A 25414-nucleotide genomic window follows, 5' to 3' on the forward strand; every position below is an offset into this window, starting at 1 on the left:
CAACCCTTTTTCAACTTTCAGTAATCTTCCCCTTAGATTGTAAGCTCCTTGAGGTCAGGGACTGTCCAGATTTGTGTCCGTGCTTAGCCCTTTGTAGATGCTTAATAAATGTTTATTGACTATTGAGAGACAAGGCTTCCACCAGAGATCCTGAATTCATGACTCAGACGAAGGAAGGGAGTGGCAGGGATGCAGCTAGAGCCCTGGGCTGGAGGTGGCAGTGGTGGGGTCTGGGCAAGCATGAACTGCACCAGACCCACCCTGGATCCTGGTCCATCCACACCGCCTCTCAGAGGATGTCCTAGAGGGGGAAATGAGTGTTGAGAAAGGAACAAGATCTAGACTCCAACCCTCCCTCCTCTGCCTGGCACTATGCCCCTTGAGGAGAGGGTGACGCTGAAGGCACCCAGGGCCCATTCCCCAGCCGGGCAGCCTAACCACGGTCACTTCACACTCTGACCGTGTCCTTTTCCATGAATAGTCTTGTGTCAGCCCCCTAACACCTAAGTAACCTCTTTGCAGGATTGCTTAAAGGAAGGAGACATTTGCTATCTGGAGAGTCTAGGGGGCCATGGGAACTGCTTTCATGTTCAAGTGGGGAAAAAGTCATTGTACTCACTCTGGACAGAGACAGAGACAGGGAGAGACAGAGCGACAGAGACAGAGACAGACGGAGGGGGGAGACAGGGAGAGAAGAGGAAAAGGAAGGAGGCAGGGAGGGAGGGGTAGAAATGGAGGGGGGAAGGAGACAGATGGTCAAAGGAAAGAGAAAAGTCAGAGAGACGGATGAGAGTGAAGAGAAATGGGAGGGGGGGAGCAAGCAGAGGTGCCACTCACAGCCACCCCCCCTTTTCTTGCCTCAGTGCTCCTGGTTCTCAGCACAGCTGCCAAAGCACAAGGGTGCCCAATTCACTCCTCCTCAGCTGGGCATCTCAAACCCTCCCAGCCTCTGCCTCTCACAGCTTCACTGCTGTGGCTGGCAGGGCTCTCCACCTTCTACCACGGCCTGAGTGCCCAGGAAGCCTTCCCTGCCCCCACCCCGGGCAATGTGGACACGCAAGCCATCCTCTGTTTCCACATTGTGCCATCCCCACCTCCCCCAGCAGGGAGAAGGGCAGGGGTTGGTTCCCTTCCACATAGATTCCCAGGGAAGACGAGTGACACAGCCAGCAGCATCAGGCCTGCTTCCTGCAGGGTGCTGACCCAAATACAGAGGTCAGCCTAATACCCCTCAGAGGCGAGCATGTAAAAGAAAGGATAAAAACAGGTCTTCTTATATACAGGGGCAGCTAGAGGGGCCTGGAGTCAGGGGGTCCCAAGTTCAAATCCTGAATCAGACATTTGCTAGGTGCACAGAACTCACTTTAGCACTGTCTACCTCAGTTTCCTCATTTGTAAGATGGGGATCTTAACAGCACCTCCTTTTCCGGGTGGTTGTGAGGATCAAATGAGGCAATAATGGTAAACTGCTCAGCCCAGGTACTACCCACATCTTTATTTTTAATGATCACTGGGTATTTCAACTTCCACCATTCCTGAGAGAGGCTGAAATGACCTCATGTAGTGCTCCCATCCCCCAGTCTCCCAGACCTCCCCTACCTTGTTGGTCTCTCTTTGGACAAGGTCCTTGATCTCCTTGGTCCAGCCCAGGGCCTTCACCAGGGCCTCCACCCCGCCAATGATGTCTCCCAACTGGGCCACATCATTGTGACGAGGCCTCCAAGCAAAGGGTCCCACCAGCTCCCGATTGATCAGCACTCGAGGGACAGACCTCCTGGATGCTTCAGAGAGGCTGGCGAAAGGCTCCACCTAAAGCAGTGGCGAGGGGCTCACATCACTGGACCATCTCTCAGAAGCCCCGAAAGTTCTAGGAGTGGCTATACAGAGACCCCCCCCCCACCAATCTTGCATCACAGAGCAAGCAAGCAACTGAGGCATCTTATCCAACCCACATCCCTGAAAGATAAGGCTCCAACATGAGATGTGACCTCTCCTCGCACCCCTCCAACAACGGGGCACTCACTTCCTTTCTGACACTTCTGTTAGGATGTTTCTCTTGCCTCCCTCATGCTCCTGGTTCTGCCACTGTCGGAGGGGGGGGGGTGGCCAGAGGCAGGAGTCCCCAGACAGTGCTCAGCACAGTGCCTGGCACATTGTAGGCATTTCATAAATGCTCGCTGACTAGTTGACTGACTGAATGGGAGGCAGTGAGAGAAGGGGAAAGTCCCCCCTCCCTGCCCCCACTTTGGATGTTTCAAACCTTCTCTTCTCTCACACCTCCCTTGCCCAAGGCCATGTGCCTGCCACCCCTTGTCTCACCTGCCTCTTTCCCAGCCTGGACTCAATCCCACCCCAGCCCCTTCTCTCTCATCTCCAATCTCTTGGGTCTCCTGGCTCCTTCACCGATGTAAACACCTGGGTTACCCCATCCTTGAAAAGCTCTCATGAGGCCGGTTTGTTTTGTTCAACTATTTTCTGAGCTTCCTTGTTCTAAGTGACGCCTGTCTTGGAGGTGGGGGAGGAGGGATGTACTGAGAAATGCAGGTAGGGGTGGCTAGGTGGCGTAGTGGATAGAGCACCGGCTCTGGATTCAGGAGGACCTGAGTTCAAATTCAGCCTCAGACACTGAAAACTTACTAGCTGTGTGACCCTGGGCAAGTCACTTGACCCCAATTGCCTCACCACACACCTGTCCTCTCTCCTGCTGCTCCTTGGCTTGGCTGTCCCCAAGGTACAGGCTCTGCCCTGGGCCCCTTGTCTCTTTCTATTCTCACTTAGGGACCTCATCAGCTCCCACAGAACTGCCCTGGGACATCTCTGACTGCAGGTCATCAACTTTCTCCACCCATCTCCCTTTCTAAGTTCAATGTCTCACCTCTCACATGGTCCACGGCAAGAGCTTCCTCAGGGGTCCTTCCCCTTTAATCCATCTCAAGGTAAATTCTTCTATTTGGCATTTAGAACCTTCACCCCCTCCTGACATTACCCACTGTTCTTCTCACACTCTGGAATCTATCCAAGCTCCTCATGGAGGGAAACATCTCAGAAGGGGGGATCTTACCCAAACTGACCCCTTGCAAAGTCCATGATAATTCTTACCCGGACCCCTACATCCAGCCTGTTGCCAAGGCCTGCCAACTTTACCTTTTTTTTTTTTAAAGAATTAGCACAACGATTTCTCCATTTTTATTCAGTTCCAAATTCTCTCCGTCCCTTCATCTCTCCTATACCCTCCCTTTTCTCCTCTGCCACTGTCCTGGATCAGGACCTGCTGGCCTCAAGGCCTCCCCACTGTAATCCATCCTCCATTCAGCCCCAAAAGGGGCTGTCCTTTTGTGTGTGTGTGTGTGTGTGTGTGTGTGAGACAATGAGGGTTAAGTGACTTGCCCAGGGTCACACAGCTAGTAAGTGTCAAGTGTCTGAGGCTGGATTTGAACTCAGGACCTCCTGAATCCAGGGCCGGTGCTTTATCCACTGCGCCACCTAGCTGCCCCTAAAAGGGGCTGTCCTAAAACACAGATGCTCTGTTTGACCTTCAGAGCCCTTCTGGACCCAGCTCCCCATCCCCATCTTTTTTTCCAGTCTCCTTCCACTTTCCTCCCCTATCCCATCTGCTTTGATCCTGTCACCGACCTGGCCTCTTGGCAGTCTATCTCTCGGCTCTGGGCATTCTCTCTGGCCATCCCACAGACCTGGAATGTTCTCTCCCAGGCTTCCTCTAAGTTCCAGCTAAAATCCCACTTCTACAGGAAGCCGTCCTCACCCCTCTGAAGTCCAGCTTCTTCCCTCTCTTCCTTCCTTCCCTGTTATCCTGCCCATATAAATTGCTTTGTCTTTTTGTTTGCAGGTGGCCGCCCCCAGTGAACTGGGAGCTCCTTGAGGGCAGAGATCAGACACTGAGGCTGTGCTGATGTGTACATGTAGACAGACACACCTCCAACAGCACTGGGAAGAGGGATTCCCCTCTCTCTTTTTGGGGGTGGGCAGTGTGCAGGCCTCCCCCTAACTCCTAGATCCTACCTCACAAATACCTTGCTCTCAGCCACACATGGGTCCTTCGCAAAAACTGATCATGTACTGAGACATTCAAACCTCATTAACAAACTAGGAAAAGCAGAAGTAATAAGACGCATTCTCTACTGACACAATGAAAAGGATCGTCAACAAAGAATATTTGGAGAAAGGGTTCCAATGCAGACACGGACTCAGTCATTTAGGGAATCACAGAACAGGCCAAGAGAACAACCAATAATTCCATCAGAGAAAGTGACAACAAGGAGACAATATGCCAAAAATTGTGGGTTGTACCCGGGGAAGTAACAGGGAAAAAATGACATCTCTAAATCCTTACCAACAAAAGAAAAAGAACAGAGAAATATGCAAAAAAAATGAATTAATAAATTAATACAATTACAAGCTGAATTATTTTTGGAAAAATTAATCAAATAAACTGTTACCTAATAAGACAGGGAAAGAGAAAGGAAAGCAAAATTGTCCATATCAAAAATGAAAATAGAATTCACAACAAAGGAAGAGGAAATAAAAGAAATTAGTGGAAACAATTTTGCCCAATTATATGCCAACAAAACCAACAGCTTAAATGAAATGTAGGAATGTTTACAATGATAGAAAATGTTCTTGTTAGAAGAACTACCAACAGAATTTAAATGGCCCAATCTCAGAAAAAGAAATCAAACAAGCCAAAAATAAATGCCCAAAGATAGGGAGGGGGAAGAAAGGAGAGACTCCAGGACAAAATAGCATTAAAAGTGAGAATATACACAATGACTATAACAATGTAGTGGAGAGAACCACGAAACAATCAGAACTGAATGCTAGGTGTGCAGTGGGTAGAACACTGGCCCTGGAGTCAGGAGGACCTAAGTTCAAATCTGGCCTCATACACTTGACACTTATTAGCTGTGAAGTCACTTAACCCCCACTGCCTTACCAAAAAAGGAAACAATGAATGCTAAGTTTTGGTTTATGATTGTGATGAAAAACTATTATGCTGTAAGAAATTATGAGTAGGATGGTTTCAGAAAAACCTAAAAAGACTTACATGAACTGATGCAAAGCAAAGTGAGCAGAAACAGTGTGTACAGTAACAACCACATTGTAAGGATAATGGACTCTGGAAGACTTGGCTACTCTGATGCAGACAACTAGAAGGACCCATGATGAAAAATGCTGCCCACCTCCAGAGAGAGTACTGATGAACTCTGGGTGCAGAGTGGAAGCCGACTTTTTTCACTCTCTTTATTTTTCTTGCTTCTCTCCCCCATCATGGCTAATATGAAAATGGTTCACATGACTCCCCAAGCATAATTGATATCATATTCCTTGCCTTCTCAATGGGTAGGGGAAGGACGTCAGGAAGGGAGGGAATTTGGAACTCAAAATCTTTTTAAATGGAGAAAAAAGCTGAATGTAAAATCATAAAGACCAAACCTGGCCCCAAAGATGAGACAGAAGATGCATCCTACTCCTTTGCAAAGGTTGGCATCTGTGACTATCACTTGGGTGGACACAAGCCGCCAGCAATAATTGTCAGCTAGCTTTCCTTCCTATCCCTCTCTGTCTCTGAAGAGGTAACCAACAATAATTGGCTCGTTGGATGCCTAGGGGGAAATATAATGGCCGTGCAAACCCATGTGGCTCCTATCTCAGCTGCCTTAGGGAATACTATTAAATAAAATCACCCACAGCCCCCAGGAAGAGAAATGCCTAACAAGAAGGCAGAGGTTTGCTTTTCCTCACTTTAATTTGAATTTCTCTTAATCTCCAACTAACCACCCCCCCCCTTTTTTTTTTTTTGGTGGCTGAGACAAATTCAGACTTCGGGATGATACTGGAAATGTTTGGTAGGAGAGGCTGGGGAAGGAGCCAGCCACTTCTTGAGACCTCCTCCCACCCCCTCAGTCCCTGGGCCTTCAGCCTGAATCTTGTGCTGGAAGAAGCCTAGAGGGGCCAATGGCCTCCTTCCACCTCTCTCTTCCCTGCCCAAGATCAACCCTAGATGTCTTTCTCTTTTCACCTTTTCTTTCCAACTCTGTTCTCGAGGCTCTGACTCATTCCTCTCAGAAACAGAACCTTCAGTCTCCAATTCTGACTTTATACAACCCCAGAGAGGCTTCAGGTCCATCAACCATTTAAAACAGATCTGGGAAAGTACTTGCAACATCCTTGTACATATGTCTCACCCTTTGACTGGTTGATCCAAGAAGCTGTATCTTTATCTGATAGAAGCATCAGGGCTAAGTGGGAAGAGGTTATTACACTGGTTCAATCAGCCCTCAGCCTTATAAAAAGATATGCCCCCAAAAATCTATTTTTTAAAAAATGAAATGGGGCAAATATTTGAAAACCAATTAATTCCAATATTACATACATCGTTTTAAAAAGTGGGTCATTCCTGCTATGAGACAAATATGGCTATCACCTGACCCAAGCCACCTTTCCAGATATGACACATGGCTCCCTTCCTCCCATTCTTAGAGCCTATTTAAGCTCCTTATGGAAGGTGAATAAATCAGAGTGAACCAAAGTAAGGAAAGACAACCACAGACCAACATGAATACTGATGAACAAACTGCTGATGAACAGTTCTGAGAAAAGCAGAACAGCTTTGGGACCAACATGCTGAGTTTATTATCTACAAAACTCAGCGAATGCAGCAGATATTCACAGAAGCCACTGTCTGGATTCTTGTCAAACTCAGAATATTAAACCTTCTGCCCTTTTTTGATCCAGACAATGATACAAGATAATTCCAAAGGATCTACGATGGAAAGTGCTCTCTACCTCCAGAGAGAGAACTGAGGAACTGAGTGCAAACGGAAGCAGCCTTCCCCCACCCTTTCTTTTTCTTGGGGTTTTTGGTCTGTTTCTTTTGCAACATGGCTAACATGGGAATACGTTTTGCATGACATCACACATACCCATAATTGATATCAAATTGCTTTTTTTCTCAAGGAGGGGAGAGGGGGAGAGGGAGGGAGAGAATTTAGAACTCAAAATTTTAAAAGACGAATGTTAACATTTTAGATGTCGTTGGGAAATATTTAATGGAAAATATATATTCCAAGAAAAAAATCACCTTTTTAAAATGAGTTAGACAGACAGAAAAGGAAGCATATTAGGGAGCTGGGGAGAGATGCATAGCAGGTAGAGGGGGAGAAAGAGAAGGGACAACGTGTGGGCAGAGTCGAGACCCCCTGGACCAGCAGAAATGAATGTGGCGTTTGGGTGTTGGAAGGGATTGGGCTGGAGCTCTCTCCATCCATCCATGCCTTCTGGATTTACCTTGGGACCCATTTCATTCTTCCACCAAACTTGTTTCTGCTGTGGGCCCCACTGTGCTCCCCATCTCCCAGACTCCTCCAACTCACTCTTCCTTCCTTAGCCAAAAAGCCAATCAGTTGCTAAGTTGTATTAATTTTGCCAGTAGCCTTCCTCTGGTCTCCCGGGGACTAATCCAAACCCTCTTAAGTGGTGTCACTACCTTGAATCTCTCCCCACTCCAGTGCCAGGCTCTGGGCTGTGCCATGAGGACACAGAATGGCACAATCCCTCCTCCCAAGGGCCTTACATACTATAGGAAAAGATAGCATGTACATAAGTAAATAAAAAAATAAGTATGGGAAAATTTTGGGGGAGGGGCCAAGCCCTGACCTCACCCATGGAGACTTCAGAATAGGCACCCTGACCTCCTAGTCTACTGAGTTCCTGAACTCCCAGGGCTGATGGCTCTACTGAGCTCCAGTAACAACAGGGAAGTCTGAAGGGAGAGTTTGGGGACAAAGTTAGATGTGTCACGTTCAAGATGGGTAAGGCGGGGCAGCTAGGTGGTGCAGTGGATAAAGCACGGGCCCTGGATTCAGGAGGACCTGAGTTCAAATCTGACTTCTGACACTTGACAGACCTTGGGCAAGTCACTTAACCCTCACTGCTCCACCAAAAAAAAAAAAAAAAAAAGATGGCCAAGGCAATGGGCAGCACTGGAGCTCCGCCAAAACGCGAGGACCATCTCAACAGAGCTGGGTGTCGTCTGTGTAGAGGTGATCACTGAACCCTCTGGGAGGGTAGAGAGAGCAGAGCCCAGGACAGAACCCAGAAGCCCCAGGATCTGCTGTTGTACTCGGGTACTCTGAACAAAGGAGAGAGAGAAGTGGACTGACAGGTTGGAGGATCACCTGGGTATCTGAATCACAATGAAATGCTGACTGGTACTGTCTGGCACAGGGTGAACAGCAGACTTTCCTCTGGCCAAAGATACCCAATCCACTCAGAATCCACTCACTACTGCTGCCATGTGGCCCGTGTTTCACTGGCACAGCAGACCATGGTCTCCTGATCACCTCAGCTGCTCTAACTGGTGAGGGAGGCACCAGCATGTCTGAGCTCTACCCAGTGCTAGCAGACTAGTGATTCATCCTTTCTTTTCCATGGTCACAGTCCAACCTTGATCCCTTACTCTAGCATATTTTCTGCTGAAGGGCCTCTAGCCTGATATTGGATACCCCATGAATTGCAGAGAGCACAAGGTACCCATTGACCCTTCCCCTTTCCCCCATCCCTGTCCTGGAGCCCTCTCCTGAATTCCCATTACCCCTAGGGTCTCCAGACCTCCAGAGAGGTCCCAATGATGATGAGCAGATCTGCCATGGGGAAGTCAGCCATGTACAGGAAGAATCTTTGTGGGAGCTGCTCCCCAAAGAAGACGATGTCAGGCTTGATGACCCCTGTACAGATGGGGCAGCGGGGGACCCTGTCAGCCATCACATCCACCTGAAAGAAAACTCAGCAAGAGAACAGTAAGGGGACAGCGAGGTGGCGCAGTGGATAAAGCACCGGCCCTGGATTCAGGAGGCCCTGAGTTCAAAGCCGGCCTCGGACACTTAACACTTACTAGCTGTGTGACCCTGGGCAGGTCACTTGACCCCCATTGCCTCTCGAAAAAAATAAATAATAATAAATAAATAAATAGAGAGAGTGGTCAGCATGGCCGACTCTTTCCAAGAAGGTTATGTTCTCTATCTTGTGTTTGAGACAGCATCCAGCTCTAAAATGCCATCTCAACTTGCATCTGAATGTCTACTTCTAGAATGTCTCCCAACAAGCATTCAAAGCCTACTGGGAGACCAAAAGGTGCTCAATCTGACACTGCTTGAGGTTTGCTAATCAGTAGGACCCTCCGTTTTTCTTGGCGATCCCTCTAATTGTTAGAAGTTCTTCTAGGCCTCAAGCCTCATGGGATTTTTCCACCTTCCCTGTCCTCCTGGCCCCCCCTCCCCCACACCCCACATTGGACCACTGAATCTCAATGTTGGAAGGAACTATCCCCTCTAACCCATGCCTGGCAAGCAGCCCACCGTTTTCCTTCTCTAAAGTTGAAACCCCTCCCTTCAGGTGACAGGGAGGGCCAGAAGCCCAGAGGCCAGTCCCCCAGGCAGGCTCACGGTGTGACTCCAGCACAAAGTCTCCATCCTGGACAACTGGAGGCCCAAGGTCAGCCCAGGAGAGGGAACAATGACCATGATTTTCTAAAGCCCTTTAAGGTTCACCAAGTGCTTTACAGATATGGTGAGGTAAAAGCTATTCCTAAGCAAGGGAGAGCAGAGACCCCCGAAGGCAGGGGTAATAAGATGGGCTGACTGGCATGAAATACGTGCAGGTTTAGCACCTGGGGGGTCAAGAGGATGATGGCTGTCCTGGCCTCCCAGGCTTCCCAGACTGTGTGCTCCATTCCTTCTCATTGCTTTCCTGATTCGTGTTGACACGCCCTCCTGGGAACACAATCCCATTCCCAGCAGTCTGACATCTGCAGCCTGACTATATGGTGGCTAGGACAAGACTCCCTTAGGTGGCTTTACCTCTTGGCCAGAGGGCCCCACCCAGCCCCACCACAGGAATGTCTGCACAACTTCCTATCTTCCTAGTCCAGTGGACTAAAGGCTATCCCTGGAGCATGGCGTCCCCCTCCACAGGAACATCCTGGTACCCTATTCCATCTCCAACATCCCTCTTCATTCAGCCCATACCCTCAAGGCACTAAGGCCGCTCACCCGAAATTCCTCCCCTGGAAATGATTGCCGGCAGACAGTGCAAGTGGCAGAGGCAAAGGTGCCATGGGCTTCCACCAGTTTTGTAGCAGGGATGCCAGCTGCTGCAATCCAAACGCAAAGAGGTAATGAGGTGAGTCCACCCACATTGTAACCCAGAGTCACCACTGCCACTGCTGGGCCTGGTTTTTTGGCCAGAAAAAGCCCCGTGCCCTCCCTATGCCAGATATTCTGCCACGGCAGGAGAGCTCAGTGTCCCTGTCTGTACAAGGCAGTAAGGAACTGACACGGGTGACCACAGAATTTACTGCCAAAGCTCAAGAGGGACAAAGGGCAAATGGAATTCATTCCCACTCACTGCCATTGCCCATAACTGAAGCAGAGGGGGCACCTGAGACTCCAGAAGAAGACAGCACTCCAAGCATGGGAACCAGCCTGGGCAAAACCAAATGGTGAGCTTGGGCACCATTCAGAGTGCCGGCCCGGCTGGAACACAGAGTACATGAAGGGGAGCAAGGCTGCAGGACAGGGACAAGTAGCCTGTGTCAGCTCTGTCAAGGACAGACCAAGGGAACCAAGGCCATAGGGAGCCAGGGTTCTGCAAGAGGGCTGGCACCCCAGGGCCTCACAGGGCGCTCAGTTAATGTGGCTAAAGAAAGGACAAGACCCAGTAGCTCACTAGCTATGGGGGTGGAGGTAAGGCCGGCTTGGAGGCTGCAAGGATGGTAGTGCCATCCACCCCCCTGGCAACCAGCATTTATTAGGTACCCACTGTGTGCCAAGCACTGTGTCAGGCGTGGGGGATGCAAGCACAGGTGGAGCAGAGGGGCACCAAGTGCCGTCTGTGTTGTATGCCTCCAGCACATCTGGGCAGAGAGCCCAGATGTTGGGTGGTGATGAAGGAGAAGAGGCCCCAGCCCAGAGCCTGGAGAGGCGCTCGGAGGCAGTGATGAGAGAGCCAAGAGGACCACCAGAAGGCTAAGGGTGGAAAACGAGAAGGAGGCAACAGGGCTCAAGGTGGTGGCACCCATGCTCTAGGTGACCCTAGAAAGGGTGATGGCTCAGAACGAGCCAGACTCTGAGGGGTGGAGAGGGCCTCAGGAGTGTGAAAGGGAGAAAAGATGCAGGAGAAAGAAGGCAGGCCAAAGGGAGAGACTTTGAAGGAGAGAAGGAGAGGATCCAGGCAACAGAGAGACTCAGGGGCTTGCTGGGGCCCCACCCTCAAGGAGATGGAAAGGGATCGGATCAGGGGCACAGAGGGAGGGGAAAGCAAAGGAGAGAGGAGGGGGGACAGAACTGGGAGAAGATGAAACTCCAAGCAAATGGCCAAGGTGTGAGGCCAGGAGGTAGCATAGGGAGTCTGAGGGAGCAGGGTGAAACAAGTTGGGAGCCAGGCAGGGGAGAGTCAAAGGAATGTGGCCTCGTCAAGCGAGGGCCCTGGTGAGCTTAGATAACTTAATGTGAGGCACTGGTTTACGGCAGCACCCTAGGAGGAGATGTGACCCCGGGCCAGGGCGGACAGAGCAAGAGGAAGAGAAAAGAAGGCAGGCAAGGTCGCCGGCAGCGGCAGGAGGAGGGCAGAAAAGGTAGAAATGGAAGTGGGTGGTGAGAGCCAGCTGACCACCCCGTGTGGGCCTCAGGGGAGCTGAGCAAATTGAAAAAGTGGCCAGCATATCCAGGGACCACTGGCATCTTGACTGCTCTTCCCACACAGTAGGAAGGACTGCAGGCCAATTTCACTGGTGATTTCACCCAAGGCTGTCTGGGGAGATTTTTCTTTTCCCAGTATTCCCGAGTCTTCCCAGGAGAAGGGAGAAGGGGCTGGCCCCTAGAGTTTTTCCCCTCTGCCTGCTCCCATTAACCATTCACTGTTCCTGCTGTTGTTCAGCAATGAACAGAAAATCATCATTGTATTAGGAAAAAAACCCAAACTGGTTGGGTCTGCCTTGAAAGCCCTGGGCACAGGACAGAGAAGAAAGCCAGGGGGTGGATGGGTGGGCAGGCCCATATGTAGAGACTACCATCAGGAGCAGGCCTGCACTCACCTCTCTCCAGCCCATCAATGTTCTGGGTATAGAGCCGCAGAAGCAGCCCCTTGTCATGAAGCAGGCGGAGGAAGTAGTGGGCGAGATTGGGCTTGTAGTTCCCAGGATAGAGCTCCTTGGCCAAAGTGAAGAAGGGTTTGGGGTTGTGAAAGAAGAAGTCCAGTTCAAAGATGGCTTCAGGGTAGGGGAGGTCATACTGCTCCAGGTTGCTGTAGAGGCCACTTCCCGGAGACCTGAGGAGGGAAAAGAGCCTCAGCCTCCCTCAGCAAGTAAACCGCCCTGAGGCAGAGGGCCCAGGGCGAGAGCCAGGAGAAGAAAAAGGGGGACTAGGGCATTCCTTACCTGAAGTCTGGGATCCCACTCGGGGTGCTGATCCCAGCACCCACCATCACCACCACCCTCTGGCAGGCTTTGGTCTGAATCAGTTCGGCTACGTCCTGCAAGGAGAGCTTCTCTCCCCCGGGGCCACTTCCGGCTCCACAGCCACCCAAGGCCCCTGAGAAGAGGCGGTCATGCTTCTCACCCAGGAAGCTGGGGGGCAACAAGGTGACGAATGAGAGCTCATCCCACACACTCCCACCTCCCCTTTCCCTCATCAACTCCATCTCCAACAGAAACCAGCTCTCGCCTGACCATGGTCAGTGGCCACATGACCCTCACTTGGGACAGCCCTCGCTCGAGGTGGTGTCCATAGCTCGAGCACTCATGGGTGAGTGAGCAGATACAAGGGACAGAAAGCTCCCCCTTCCTGCATGGGGCAGTCCAGGAGTCATTTCCATGCCGGCAGAGACTGTCTTCTACCCCTTTTTGTAAGCCCCCTTGCTAGCCTTGGGCCTGGCAGAGTGGGCACTTAACAAATGTATTCATTGACTAGCCCCCCATGCCCAAATTAAGGAAATTTAAAAAGAAACAGCAAAAGCCCTCAATACATAGCTGCATAGTCCAGGAAAACAAATTCCCTCATTGGCTATATCTGAAAATGCATGGATCTTTATACATTTTATGTTCAATCCTCGTGAATTATTTCATTTACCCTTTTCATTTTTGATGCTGGCAATTTGACTTTCTTCTTTCTTTTTTGAATCAAATTAACCAAAGGTTTATCTATTTTATTGGGTTTGTTTTTTCATCAAACCAACTCTTAGTTTTATTTATTAATTCTACAGTTTTCTTACTTTAAATTTTATCAATTTCTCCTTTGATTTCAGAATTTCTCATTTGGTATTTAATTGGGGATTTCTAATTTGTTCTTTTCCTAGCTTTTTTTTTTTCCCTAGCTTTTTTAGTTGCACATCCAGTTCACTGATCTCCTCTTTCTCTATTTTATTCATGTAGGCATTAAGAGATATAAAATTTCCTGTAAGAACTACTTTGACTGCATCCCCTAAGTTTTGGAATGTTGTCTCATTATTGTCATTCTCTTTGATGAAATTATTTTCTATGATTTGATGTCTGACCCACTCACTCTTTAGGATGGGATTATTTAGTTTCCAATTAATTTTGGTCTATCCTTCAGTGACCCTTTATCACAGATAATTTTTATAGCATCATGATCTTTAAAGGATGCACTTACTTTTTCAGACTTTCTATATTTGACTGTAAGGTTTTTCTGCCCTAACTCCTAGTTCATTTTTGTGTAGGTGCCATGGACCACTGAAAAAATAGTATATTCCTTTCAATCCCCATTCAGTTTTCTATCATATTTAGTTTTTCTAAAATTCTATTCACCTCCTTAACTTCTTTATTTTGTGATTAGATTTATCTAGTTCTGAGTGGGGATGATGAGGTCCCTCACTAATAGTTTTGCTGTCTATTTCTTCCTATAACTCACTTAACTTTTCTAAGAATTTGGATGCTGTACCACTTGGTGCATATATGTTTAGTATTGATATGACTTCATTGTCTATGGTACCTTTGAGGAAGATGTAGTTTCCTTCCTTATCTTTTTTTTTCTTTTTTCTTTTTTTTTTGGTGAGGCAATTGGGGTTAAGTGACTTGCCCAGGGTCACACAGCTAGTAAGTGTCAAGTGTCTGAGGCCGGATTTGAACTCAGGTTCTCCTGAATCCAAGGTCGGTGCTCTATTCACTGCGACACCTAGCTGCCCCTCCTTATCTCTTTTAATTAGATTTTTGCTTTTGCTTAGTTGGAGCTAAGGACTGCTATCCCTGCTTTGTTTTACTTCAGCTGAAGCATAATATATTCTGCTCCAGCCTTTTCCCTTTACTCTGTGTGTATCTTTCTGCTTCAAACGTGTTTTGTGTAAAAAAAACATACTGTGGGATTCTGGTTTTTATGGGAGAGTTCATCCTATCCACATTCACAGTTAAGATTACTGTGTACTTCCCTCCATCCTATTTTTCCCCTCATTTATACTTTTCTCTCTCCTTTTGTCCTGCCCCTTCTCACCAGTGTTTTGCTTCTGACCACTGAATGAATTAGTTCAATGGGGGGGGGGGAGCTCATGATATTACATTAATCAGAGTTCGAAAGTCTTTCAAAATTATTTTTCTCTATAAAGTTGTTGTCATCAAATAATTCTCCCAACTCTGCTCACTTCACTTTATGTCAGCTCAGAGAGGCTTTCTTAGTTTCCTCTGAAGCCATGCTTTTTCAGCATTTCTTAGAAGTTATTTCATTCATGTGCCACAACCTGTTTAGCCATTCCCCAATGGGAGGACATCAGCTTAGTGTCCAATTATGGGTGACTGAATTTTGGGTGTTATGTTTTTGTACACATAGGCCGTTTCCCTCTATTTCTTTGGGGTTAAGACTAGGAGTGGAATAGCAGGGACAAAGGGTGTACATGTATATTTCAGCAACTTTCCCACCACACTTTCAAACTGCTTTCTAGGACGGCTGACCAGGTCATAGCTCCACCAACAGTACATTAGGATGCCTGGTTTCTTGCAGCCCCTCCACCTTTTAGTCATTTCCCCCATTTGTCATCTTTGCTGTTTTACTTTGCATTTATTTACTTTTTTGATATGGTTGTTGATAGCTTAGATTTCTTCCACTGAAAATTGACTGTTCATATCCTTTGACCACTTATCTACTGAGGAACGGTCCTTAGTCTTACCAAATTTAAATCAGTTCTTTATATAGCAGGGATGTGAGACCTTTATGAGAGAAAGTTGCTACAAAGATATTTCTCCCATTTATCTGTTGTTTTACTACAATAGGTTTGCTTGGGCAAAAACTTTTTAATTATATATGATCAAGTGACCATATCTTGGGTGATCTTCTCTGTAACTTGATTAGTAATATCCACAGATCTGGAAAGTAACTTTTTCCATGCTCCTATAATTTGTTTATAATGTGGCCATGTGACTATTTAGGTGTGTGTATGTGTGTGTATATACATATGTATGTATGTATGTCATGTATCCATTTTAGTGTATGGTATGAGCCACTGGTTCAACCCTAATTTCTGCCAGACTACTTTGCAATTATCTGCAGAGGTTTTATCAAATAGCAAGTCTTTCCGCCAGTAACTGGGGTGTTTGGGTTCATCGAACACTAAGCTGCTGTTTGTTTTCCTCTGTGTATTGTCTACTGATTGACCTCTCATTTTTTAACCAATACCAAACCAGTTTGAGTTGAGATTCTTGAGCATTGATTCCTCTGATTATGATTTGTTATTGTTTTTCTAGCTCTGTAAGATATTCTTTTGGTAGTCCAATTGGTACAGCACTGAATAAGTACATTAATTTAAACAGAATTTTCATTTTTATAACATTTGTTCATCCCCCTCCAATTGTTTAGGTTTGTCATTATTTCCACATAATATTTAATAGTTGAATTCATCAAGCTCCTAGTTGGATCTTGATAGATATATCCCCAAATATTTTCTGCTTTTTATAGTTATTCTAAATGGAATGTCTCTGTAACTCTTGTTGCTGGATTTGGTTGTTTATATACAGAAATACTGAGGGTTTATTTTATGGCCTGAACTTTCCTGAAGCTATTGTTTCAATTCTTTTTTTTTTTCTCATCTATACAGAATCTTTATTCAATTTTATTTTATTTTCAGATCTACAGGTTTTTGGGCCCTTCACCCCTTCCTCCTCATTGAGAAGGCAAGAAAAATAAACCCCATTACAAACATTAAGTTTAGTAGTTAAGCATAACAACTTCCCATATTGGCCATATTCAAAAGAAAAATATGTCTCAATCTACATCTATTACCTCTCTGGCAATGGGCTGTATGCCCAGTAAGAGTTTTTGTGTCTGATTGCTTATCATCTCAGGGAGGGGGGAGGGGAGGAGAGATAGAATTTGGAACTCAAAACTTTAAATATAAAAACCAAATGTTAAAAATGGAATTCTAACATGGAATGGACGGGGGAAGAAATGTGTGTGTGTGTGTAAGAGTTCTTGTGGTTGATCACAGTTCCTAAAGCTTTCAGAATTATTTGTCTTTATATTATTGTAAATAAATTTTAAATATCATTGTTACCATATAAATTGTCCTGTTTCTGTTGACTTCACTTTGTATTAGTTCATATAGGTTTTTTCAAGTTTCTCTGAAACTACCCCCTTCATCATTTCTTAAAGCATAAATAGTATTCCATCAAATCATATTCTATAACTTTTTCAGTCACTCCTCAATTGATAGGCACCTCCTATTTTAATTTTTATTTGACTGAGTTCTCTGAAAAGACTATCATAGTATCTGAAAAAAGCTGTTTCCTTCCTGCCAATGTTTATTCCTTCAATTTCTTTTTTTTTTTTGCCTTACTGATAACATTAGAGACACAGCATTTCTAGTACTGTTTGCTAAATGTTAAATAATATCAATATAATAATGGGTATCCTTGCTTTATCCCTGATCTTACTGGAAAGGCCTTTAACTTTTCTCCATTATATATATTTGCTCTTAGAGCTATATAAATATTATTCACTATGTTAAGGAAAGGTCTACTTATTGCTATGATTTCTAGTTTTTAATAGAAATGGTTAGGATTCTGTCAAAAGCCTTTTCAGCATATACTAATATAAACATGATTTTGTTATTAATATTTTATTATAGTTGTGGGGGCCAAATTTAATATATGGAGAGTTAATTGGGTGACTCACCAAAATATTGGGGTCCCGGAAATAACGAGGGACCTCTAGGTTCAAAGCTCCCTCCCCTCTGAACTGCCTTTTTAGATATTTCTCCCAGGCCAATAAGAAAGGAGCCTTACAGCTTCTTTTCCACAAAAGGATCAGATTTTATTACTTGGGAAGTAATTAAACAACAAAGGCGAAATTAATAAAAATCAAAGATAAGGAAATTGGGGAAAAGAAATACAGATAAATTCTCCTCGCTCTAACCTAAATATATAATCCCCAGCTCGTTTCCAATTAAGCTAATTCAAAGGAATGCAGGGCTTTTGTGTTCACTCACCACACCTGGGAGGTCAGCTAGTTGTTCACCACCCAGGGGGAGGAGAACCAGTGTTCTGGAAGCGACCCAGACTCCCCTCAGCAAGCGTTCAATCTTCCTCCCCCAAAAGAGGAGGTCCTTAAAAAACTGCCTGTGGAGAGGTTTCTCCTTCTGACCTCAGTAGCATGCATAACTTCAGGGTGGGCTAAGTGTGGCCCCTCCCAGATGAGTCAGCTAAACGCCAATAATTTTTACCATAGTCTTCCTTATGATAAATGAATACTATATAAAATCCAACCCTGGTCATGGTATATAATCTTTCTATGCTGTTGTAGCCTACTTGCTAACATTATGTTTAAAATTTTTGCATCAACATTCATTAGGGATAGTAGTCTGTTGGGTTTTGTCTGCTTTGTCTCTTCTTGGTTTAGTTATGAAGACCATATTTGCATCAGAGAAAGAATTTGTAAATATATGTATAGAATAATTATATATATGTATACACACTATGTATATTATATATATACACATACATACATATAGATATTTGTGTCTAATGGTAGTCATCTCTGGCAAGGGAGGAAAGGAAGGAAAAAGGGGGAAAAAAGAATTTGCATGATAACTGCTATATATTTGGAGAGAATATCAAGTTGAACAGGGTAGATTTGCAGTTTCACGTGTACTCATATTTTTTATTGTATTGTTATGGAAATGCCTGTTTTGTTTGACGAACTGAAAATAAATTTAAAAAATATATTGGGGGCAGCTAGGTGGCAGAGTGGATAGAGCACCGGCCCTGGAGTCAGGAGTACCTGGGTTCAAATCCGGCCTCAGACACTTAACACTTACTAGCTGTGTGACCCTGGGCAAGTCACTTAACCCCAAATGCCACACTAAAAACAAAACAAAACAAAAAATTAAATTTAAAAATATATATATATTGGAGGGGTGCTTCCTTTTCTTAGTACTGCAGTTTTGTCATATTGGATTTAATTGTTCTTCGAATGTTTGATACAATTCATCTGTAGCTCCATCTGGTCCTAGAATTTTTTCTTTGAGAGTTCATTCATGTATGTTCAATTTGTTTTCTGACACTGAGTTAAAGTCTATTTCTTCTTTTGTTAATGTAATTAAACATTCAGTTTCTGAGTTACTTTTCATTTCTAATATGAACAATTTGGTTTCCTTTTCTTTTTAAAAATCATAGGGTTTATCTATCTTACTAGGTCCCCCCCCCCCCCCCAAAGAAAGAAAACACACCTGAGTTTTATCAATTCAATGGTCTTTTGCTTTCACTTTTATTATGCTCTTCTTAATTTTCATAATTTCTATTTTATTTCTTATGTGGGAATGTTTTGTTCCTTTTTAAAAGTTACTACTGCATGCTCAATTGATTTGTTCTATTATTAATGAAAGTATTTAGATACAAATTTCCCCCTCAGAATTGCATTTGTTATATCTATCTCCTAAGTGCTGTTATCTCACAATTGCAATTTTCCATAATTTGTTGACACATTCATTTTTCCAAGTTATGTTATTTAGTCTCCAAATACTTCCCTTAAGAGTTCTTTATCATGTTTAATGTGATTGTACATATATAACCTATAGCAGATTGCTTTCCATCTTGGGGAGGTGAGAGGGGAGGAAGGGTGGGAGAAAAATTTGGAACTAAAAATCCTATGAAAACAAATGTTGAAAACTATCTTTACATGTAACTGGAAAATAATAAAATACTTTTATGAAAAAAAGAGTTCTTTATTGAGTTTTTTATTGCATTGTGACAAAAAAATTTTATTTAGTATTTCTACTCATCCACATTTTTTGATGAGGTTTTTCCCCCCCAATACATGCTTATTTTTTGTAAATGTGTCACGTACAGCTGAGAGTTATATAAATTCCTCTCTATTCCTATTCTGTAATCACCAGATTCAACATCTCTAACTTTTCTAAAACCCTGTTCAGGTTTTTAACTCCTTTATCTTTTGGTTATATCTTTCTAGGTCTATATTTGGGGAGGACCATTAGTCCCCCAGCATTTAAATTTTACTATTTTGGTTTTCTGTCAAATTCAATGAATTTTTCCTTTATTTAGATGTTTTCTCTTTGATGGAGAAATACACAATATATTACACATATATGTGGTATGTGTATATATGGACATTTTTTCATTAGCTATGATACCTTTAAACATGATGTAATAACCCTAATTCCAACTCCATCATTATTTTAACCATATATACATTTACTGTAACCTTTTTTATAATCATGACTGCTAAACCAGCTTTTCAAAATTCAACTAAAGCAGCATGGATTTTCATTCAGCCTTTCATCTTTTTTTTTTTTTTTTTTTTTTAGTGAGGCAATTGGGGTTAAGTGACTTGCCCAGGGTCACACAGCTAGTAAGTGTTAAGTGTCTGAAGCCGGATTTGAACTCAGGTACTCCTGACTCCACGGCCGGTGCTCTATCCACTGCGCCACCTAGCTGCCCCCACAGCCTTTCATCTTAACTCTACATGAATCTTTGTATTCCAAGTGTGTTTCTTGCAAACATGCTGTCCTATATTTTCATGTTGTTTCCTCCATTAGAGGGCAGGAACTATTTTTGCCTTTTTTCCCACCCCCCCAACCCCCATTTTGTATCCCATGTTGAACAAGAGTTTAATCAATTCTTGTTAACTGCCTTCTTGTTCTTCCTCACATGTGGTACCTTCCTGTCTCTGGGCTCACAGAAGCACATGCTATCTGAGCCTTCATGCCTTGAATGCTTCCTTTATTACCTTAAAACTCACTCAAGTACCCTAATTCTGATACCTTTCCTGGTCCCTCAACTGCTGGGCAGCTTATTCATATTTTATACACACTTACAGATGTACATGCTGTTTTTCCCCCAAAGAATGTACACTCAGTGAAGGCAGGGAAACAGTGCCTTCTGTGGTTGGCACATAGTTAGTGGGTACTTAACAATGTTTGTGGATTGTGTACTTGAACAGGGAGCTGAGGGCCACCCCTGAAGGAGTAGCAGCTGTTGCTGTTCCTAGGGTCCTCCTGGATGTGGTCAGTAAGCATAAGGTGAGAGGGTCCCAAAGTGAAGTAATTTAGTAACACGGTTAGAACTGGCCTTTATTCAGGTGCTTCTGAAAATTCCTCAGCAACTACTGAGTTGCCTGCAGAAGCTGGACTATATTGGGGTGCACCATTTTTGAGCACATAAATGGAAAGCCAGCACTGACTTAGCAAATTCCATGGAACAGGTGAGACAAAGCCATTTTCTTTTGGTGCTAGGATCCCTCTGATAACCCTGAGGATCACAAGCCACTCATTCTACCACCAATGTCTTCCCTCAGAGGGTCAGTGTAAAGCTCAATAGATTGCAACTTGCTTTGCAACATTTAGTTATTGTGAAAAATGATGCTGCAGGGGAGAAGCCAAGATGGCAGATTAGGGGCAGCCACCCAGCTGAACCCTCCCAACATTTCCCTCCAAACACACTTAAAATAACGGCTCAATTCAAACTTTGGAGTGCCAGAGTCAACAAGAGATCATGGTGAGACATTTTTCCTGCCTAAGAAAACATGGAGCTAGAGGCCAGCCCAGAGTGCAGCACACACAGTGGCAGTACCAACAGCAGACCTTGAAGGTGGCCGGAACAGCAACAGAAGCTTTGGGAGCTCCAAGTCCAGAGACAGTAAGGGCATCAGACAACTGGTCAGAAAGAGATTACAGGGACCCATGGCTGGTACTGGGTACAGCTGGCGCTGACTGGCAACTGGATTACCAACTTGCAGTTCAATGGCAGAGAAGAGCACTGAGGGTCAGTTACAAGGGAGCAAAGGTCCTGGTCACAGTTCCAGGGCCAAGAGAAGCATTAGCATGTGTGCCTGCAGGGAAACGGGGGGGGAAACCTAGTAAGATAGATAAACCCTATGATTTTTAAAAAGAAAAGGAAACCAAATTGTTCATATTAGAAATGAAAAGTAACTCAGAAACTGAATGTTTAATTACATTAACAAAAGAAGAAATAGACTTTAACTCAGTGTCAGAAAACAAATTGAACATACATGAATGAACTCTCAAAGAAAAAACTCTAGGACCAGATGGAGCTACAGATGAATTGTATCAAACATTCGAAGAACAATTAAATCCAATATGACAAAACTGCAGTACTAAGAAAAGGAAACACCCCTCCAATATATATATATTTTTTAATTTAATTTTTTGGGTAAAGACCAAAGTGGATACCAAGAGAGCAGTGACTACACCTCTCTTTAGATCATAGCACCTTGAAGAAATGATAACTTACAGACACCTACCTACCCCACCCCCCCAAACTAGCTCTGGAAACAGCAGCACAAAAAAGAGAAAGCTTGGAACAGTGTTTCCTAACACCCAGATCAGCAGAGCCCACCTTCAGCATAAAGTTTAAAGTCAAGAAACAGGCTGATAAAATGAGCAAACAACAACAACAAAAAAAGAATTTGACCATAAAAAGCTACCACAGTGGCAGGGAAAACCAAGACATAAATGCAGAAGACGACAATGTGGAAAACAGCTACAACTCAGAGAAAAATGCTAATTAGACCCAAGCCAAACAAGAATTCCTGGAAGAGTTAAAGAAAAAGATGAGTAGTAGGGGGGAAATTGAAAAAAGAAATGAGTGATGCAAGAAAATGATGAAAGGTGAACTAACCTCTTGGTAAAAGATGCACAAAAAAATGATGAAAATAACATCTTTAAAAAATAGAATTGGTCTAATAATGGTAAAAGAGGCACAAAAATTCATTGAAGAAAACAACTTCTTCAAAACTAGACTAGGCCAAATGGAAAAAGAGGTACAAAATACCACTGAAGAAAAGAATTACTTAAAAATTGGAACTGGGCAAATGGAAGCTAATGACTCCATGAGACAACAAGAAATAATAATAATTAAAAAAAACTGACTTAGAAATTAGAGAGATAAGAACTATTGGACTACCTGAAAGCCATGATCAAAAACAAAAGAGACCAGATATCATATTTCAAGTAATGATATAGGAAAATTGTCCTGATATCTTAGATCATGAGGGTAAAAAAGAAATTGAAAGAATCTACCAAAAGAGATTCCAAAATGAAAATTCCCAGGCATATTATAGCCAAATTCCAGAGTTTCCAGGTCAAGGAGAAAATACTACAAATAGCTAGAAAGAAACAATTCAAATATCATGGAGCCAGGATCAGTATCACACAAGATTTAGTGGGCTCCACATTAAAGAAGCAGAGGGCTTGGAATGATATTCCATAGGACAAAGAAACTAGGATTACAACCAATAATCACCTACCAAGGTATAATCCTCCAAGGGGATATGATGAACATTTTGTTTTGGTTTTTTTGCAGGGCAATGAGGATTAAGTGACTTTCCCAGGGTCACACAGCTAGTAAGTGTCAAGCATCTAAGGCTGGACTTGAACTCAGGTCCTCCTGAATCCAGGGCTGATGCTTTATCCACTGCACCATCTAGCTGCCCCCTATGATGAACATTTAATGAAGTAGAGGATTTCCTAGCATTCCTGATGAAAAGACCAGAGCTGAATTGAAAATCTGACATTCAAACAGAAGACTTAAGGAAAGAATAAAAAGGTAAACATGAAAGAGTAATAAGGGTCTCAATAAAGTTAAACTGTTTACAATCCTATATGGGAAGATGTTACATGTAACTCCTAAGAACTTTATCATTATTAGGGAAGTTAAAAGGAGTTTATGGAACACAGAGGACATGAGTAAATCCATTATGTTAGAATCATCAGCAAAAACATGAAAAAGGGAGAAACAGGAATGAATTGGGAGAAAGGGAAAGGGAAAAGTAGGATGGAGAACATTTTCTCATAAAAGAGGCAAGAAGTTTTACAATGGAGGGAAGAACAGGGGTAAGGGTTTGGGCAATGCTTGAACCACACTTTCATCAGAATTGGCTCAAAAAGGAAAGAATATATACACACCCAGTTGTGTATAGAAATGTAACTTACCCAACAGGAAAATAGGAGGTATAGGGCAGGGGGGGGGGGGAGAAGAGATGATAAAAAGGAAGGTAGATTAATAGAGGTAGTGGTTTGAAACAAAACAGACTTTTTCTAACTCCCCCTCCCCCTGGGCAATAAGGGTTAAGTGACTTGCCCAGGGTCATATAGCTAGTGTCAAGTGTCTGAGGCCAGATTTGAACTCAGGTTCTCCTAAATCCAGGGCTGGTGCTTTATCCACTGCACCACCTAGCTGTCCCCACAAAACGGACTTTTGAAGAGGGACAGAAGAAAGAGAGGATAAACAGAAGAAAATAGGATGAAATCAAGTATACCATTAGGAATCCTAACTGTGAATGTGAAAGGGATGAGCTCACCTATAAAACAAAATTAGAGAGCAGAATGGATTGAAAGTCAGAATCCAACAATATGTTGTTTCTTTTTTCTTTATTTTTTGCAGGGCAATGAGGGTTAAGTGACTTAATATGTTGTTTACAAGAGACATTTGAAACAGAAAGACACATAGGGAGTTAAAATAAAGGCCTGGAGCAGAATCTTTTTGTTGTTGTTTCTGTTTGTTTGTTTTTGGTGAGGCAATTGGGGTTGTGACTTGCCCAGGGTCACACAGCTAGAAAGTGTCAAGTGTCTGAGGCCAGATTTGAACTCAGGTACTCCTGACTCCAGGGCCAGTGCTCTATCCACTGCACCACCTAGCTGCCCCTGGAGCAGAATCTAATATGCTTCAGCTAAAGTGAAAAAGGCAGGGGTAGCAATCATTATCTCAAAGCAAAAATATACCTAATTAAAGAAATAATCAGGAAAATTAAACTATGCCAAAAAGTTCCATAGAAAATGAATATCAAAAATTGGGGGGAACAGCTAGGTGGCACAGTGGATAAAACACCGGCCCTGGATTCAGGAGGACCTGAGTTCAAATCTGGCCTCAGACACTTGACACTAGCTGAGTGACCCTGCACAAGTCACTTAACCCTCACTGCCCTGTCCAAAAAAAAAAAAATCAAAAATCAAAAATGTTTACAGCATTTCTCTGATAAAGGCCTCAACTCTCAAATATATAACAAGTATAGAACTGAGTCAAATTTATAGGAATACAAGTCATTTCCCAATTGAGAAATGGTAAAAAGATATGAACAGTTTTCAGAAGAAGGAATCAAAGCTATCTACAATCACATGAAAAAATGCTCTAAACCACTGGTGATTAGAGAAAGGCAAATTAAAATAAGGTACCACCTCACATCCATCAGAAATGACAAATGCTGGAGAGAATGAAGGAACTGACCCTACCATTCTGGAGAGCAATTTCAAACTATGCCCAAACTCAGCAATACCACGTCTAGGTCTGTATCCCAAAGAGATCAAAGGAAAAGGGAAAGGTCCTATATGTACAAAAAATGTCATAGCAGTTCTTTTTGTGTTGGCAAAGAATTGGAAATTGAGAGGATGCCCATCATTTGGGGAATGGCTGAACAAGCTGTGGCATATAACTGTGAGGGGTTACTGCTGTGCTATAAGAAAAGACAAGTGGGGGAGTAGTTTCATTAAAATGTGGCAAAACTTATTATGAACTGATGCAAAATGAAGTGAGCAGAAACAGGAGATTATTGTGCACAGTAACAACAATGTTGTAATGATGATCCAGCCATGCAAAAGACATGGCTACTCTGATCAACAGAATGATTTACCTAAGGCAATCCCAAAGGACTCATGATGAAAAAACGCTGCCCACCTCCAGAGAGAAATAAGGAACTCTAAGTGCAGACTGAAATTTAACTTTCTCACTTTATTTTTTTTCCCTTTTAAAAAAACATATGGCTAATATGGAAATGTTCTGCATGATTTCACATGTATAATTGATATCATTTGCTTGATTTCTCAGTGGGTAGGGGGGAGAGAATTTGGAACTCAAAATTTAAAAAGAATGTAG

The 25414-nt window shown here is 43.8% G+C and overlaps 1 protein-coding gene across 3 annotated transcripts in view; it reads right to left on the reverse strand.

Annotated features, from left to right (window-relative positions):
* Positions 1-74: 74 nt before the first annotated feature.
* Positions 75-25414, reverse strand: part of SIRT3 (sirtuin 3) — a 28822-nt gene continuing 3482 nt past the window's right edge. For 2 of the 3 annotated variants that reach the window (XM_043971996.1, XM_043971998.1), the window contains 6 exons: positions 12452-12640; positions 12110-12342; positions 10068-10168; positions 8629-8790; positions 1600-1809; positions 75-301 (listed from right to left, as the gene is read on the reverse strand). In XM_043971996.1, the coding sequence (XP_043827931.1) occupies positions 290-301; positions 1600-1809; positions 8629-8790; positions 10068-10168; positions 12110-12342; positions 12452-12640 (907 nt within the window). In that variant the 3' untranslated portion in view covers positions 75-289. Of the gene's footprint in view, positions 302-1599; positions 1810-8611; positions 8791-10067; positions 10169-12109; positions 12343-12451; positions 12641-25414 lie in introns of those variants that run through there. The other variant, XM_043971997.1, reaches the window with a different exon arrangement.

This window comes from Dromiciops gliroides, chromosome 6 (genome assembly GCF_019393635.1).
Source record: "Dromiciops gliroides isolate mDroGli1 chromosome 6, mDroGli1.pri, whole genome shotgun sequence".
Lineage (NCBI taxonomy): Eukaryota > Metazoa > Chordata > Mammalia > Microbiotheria > Microbiotheriidae > Dromiciops > Dromiciops gliroides.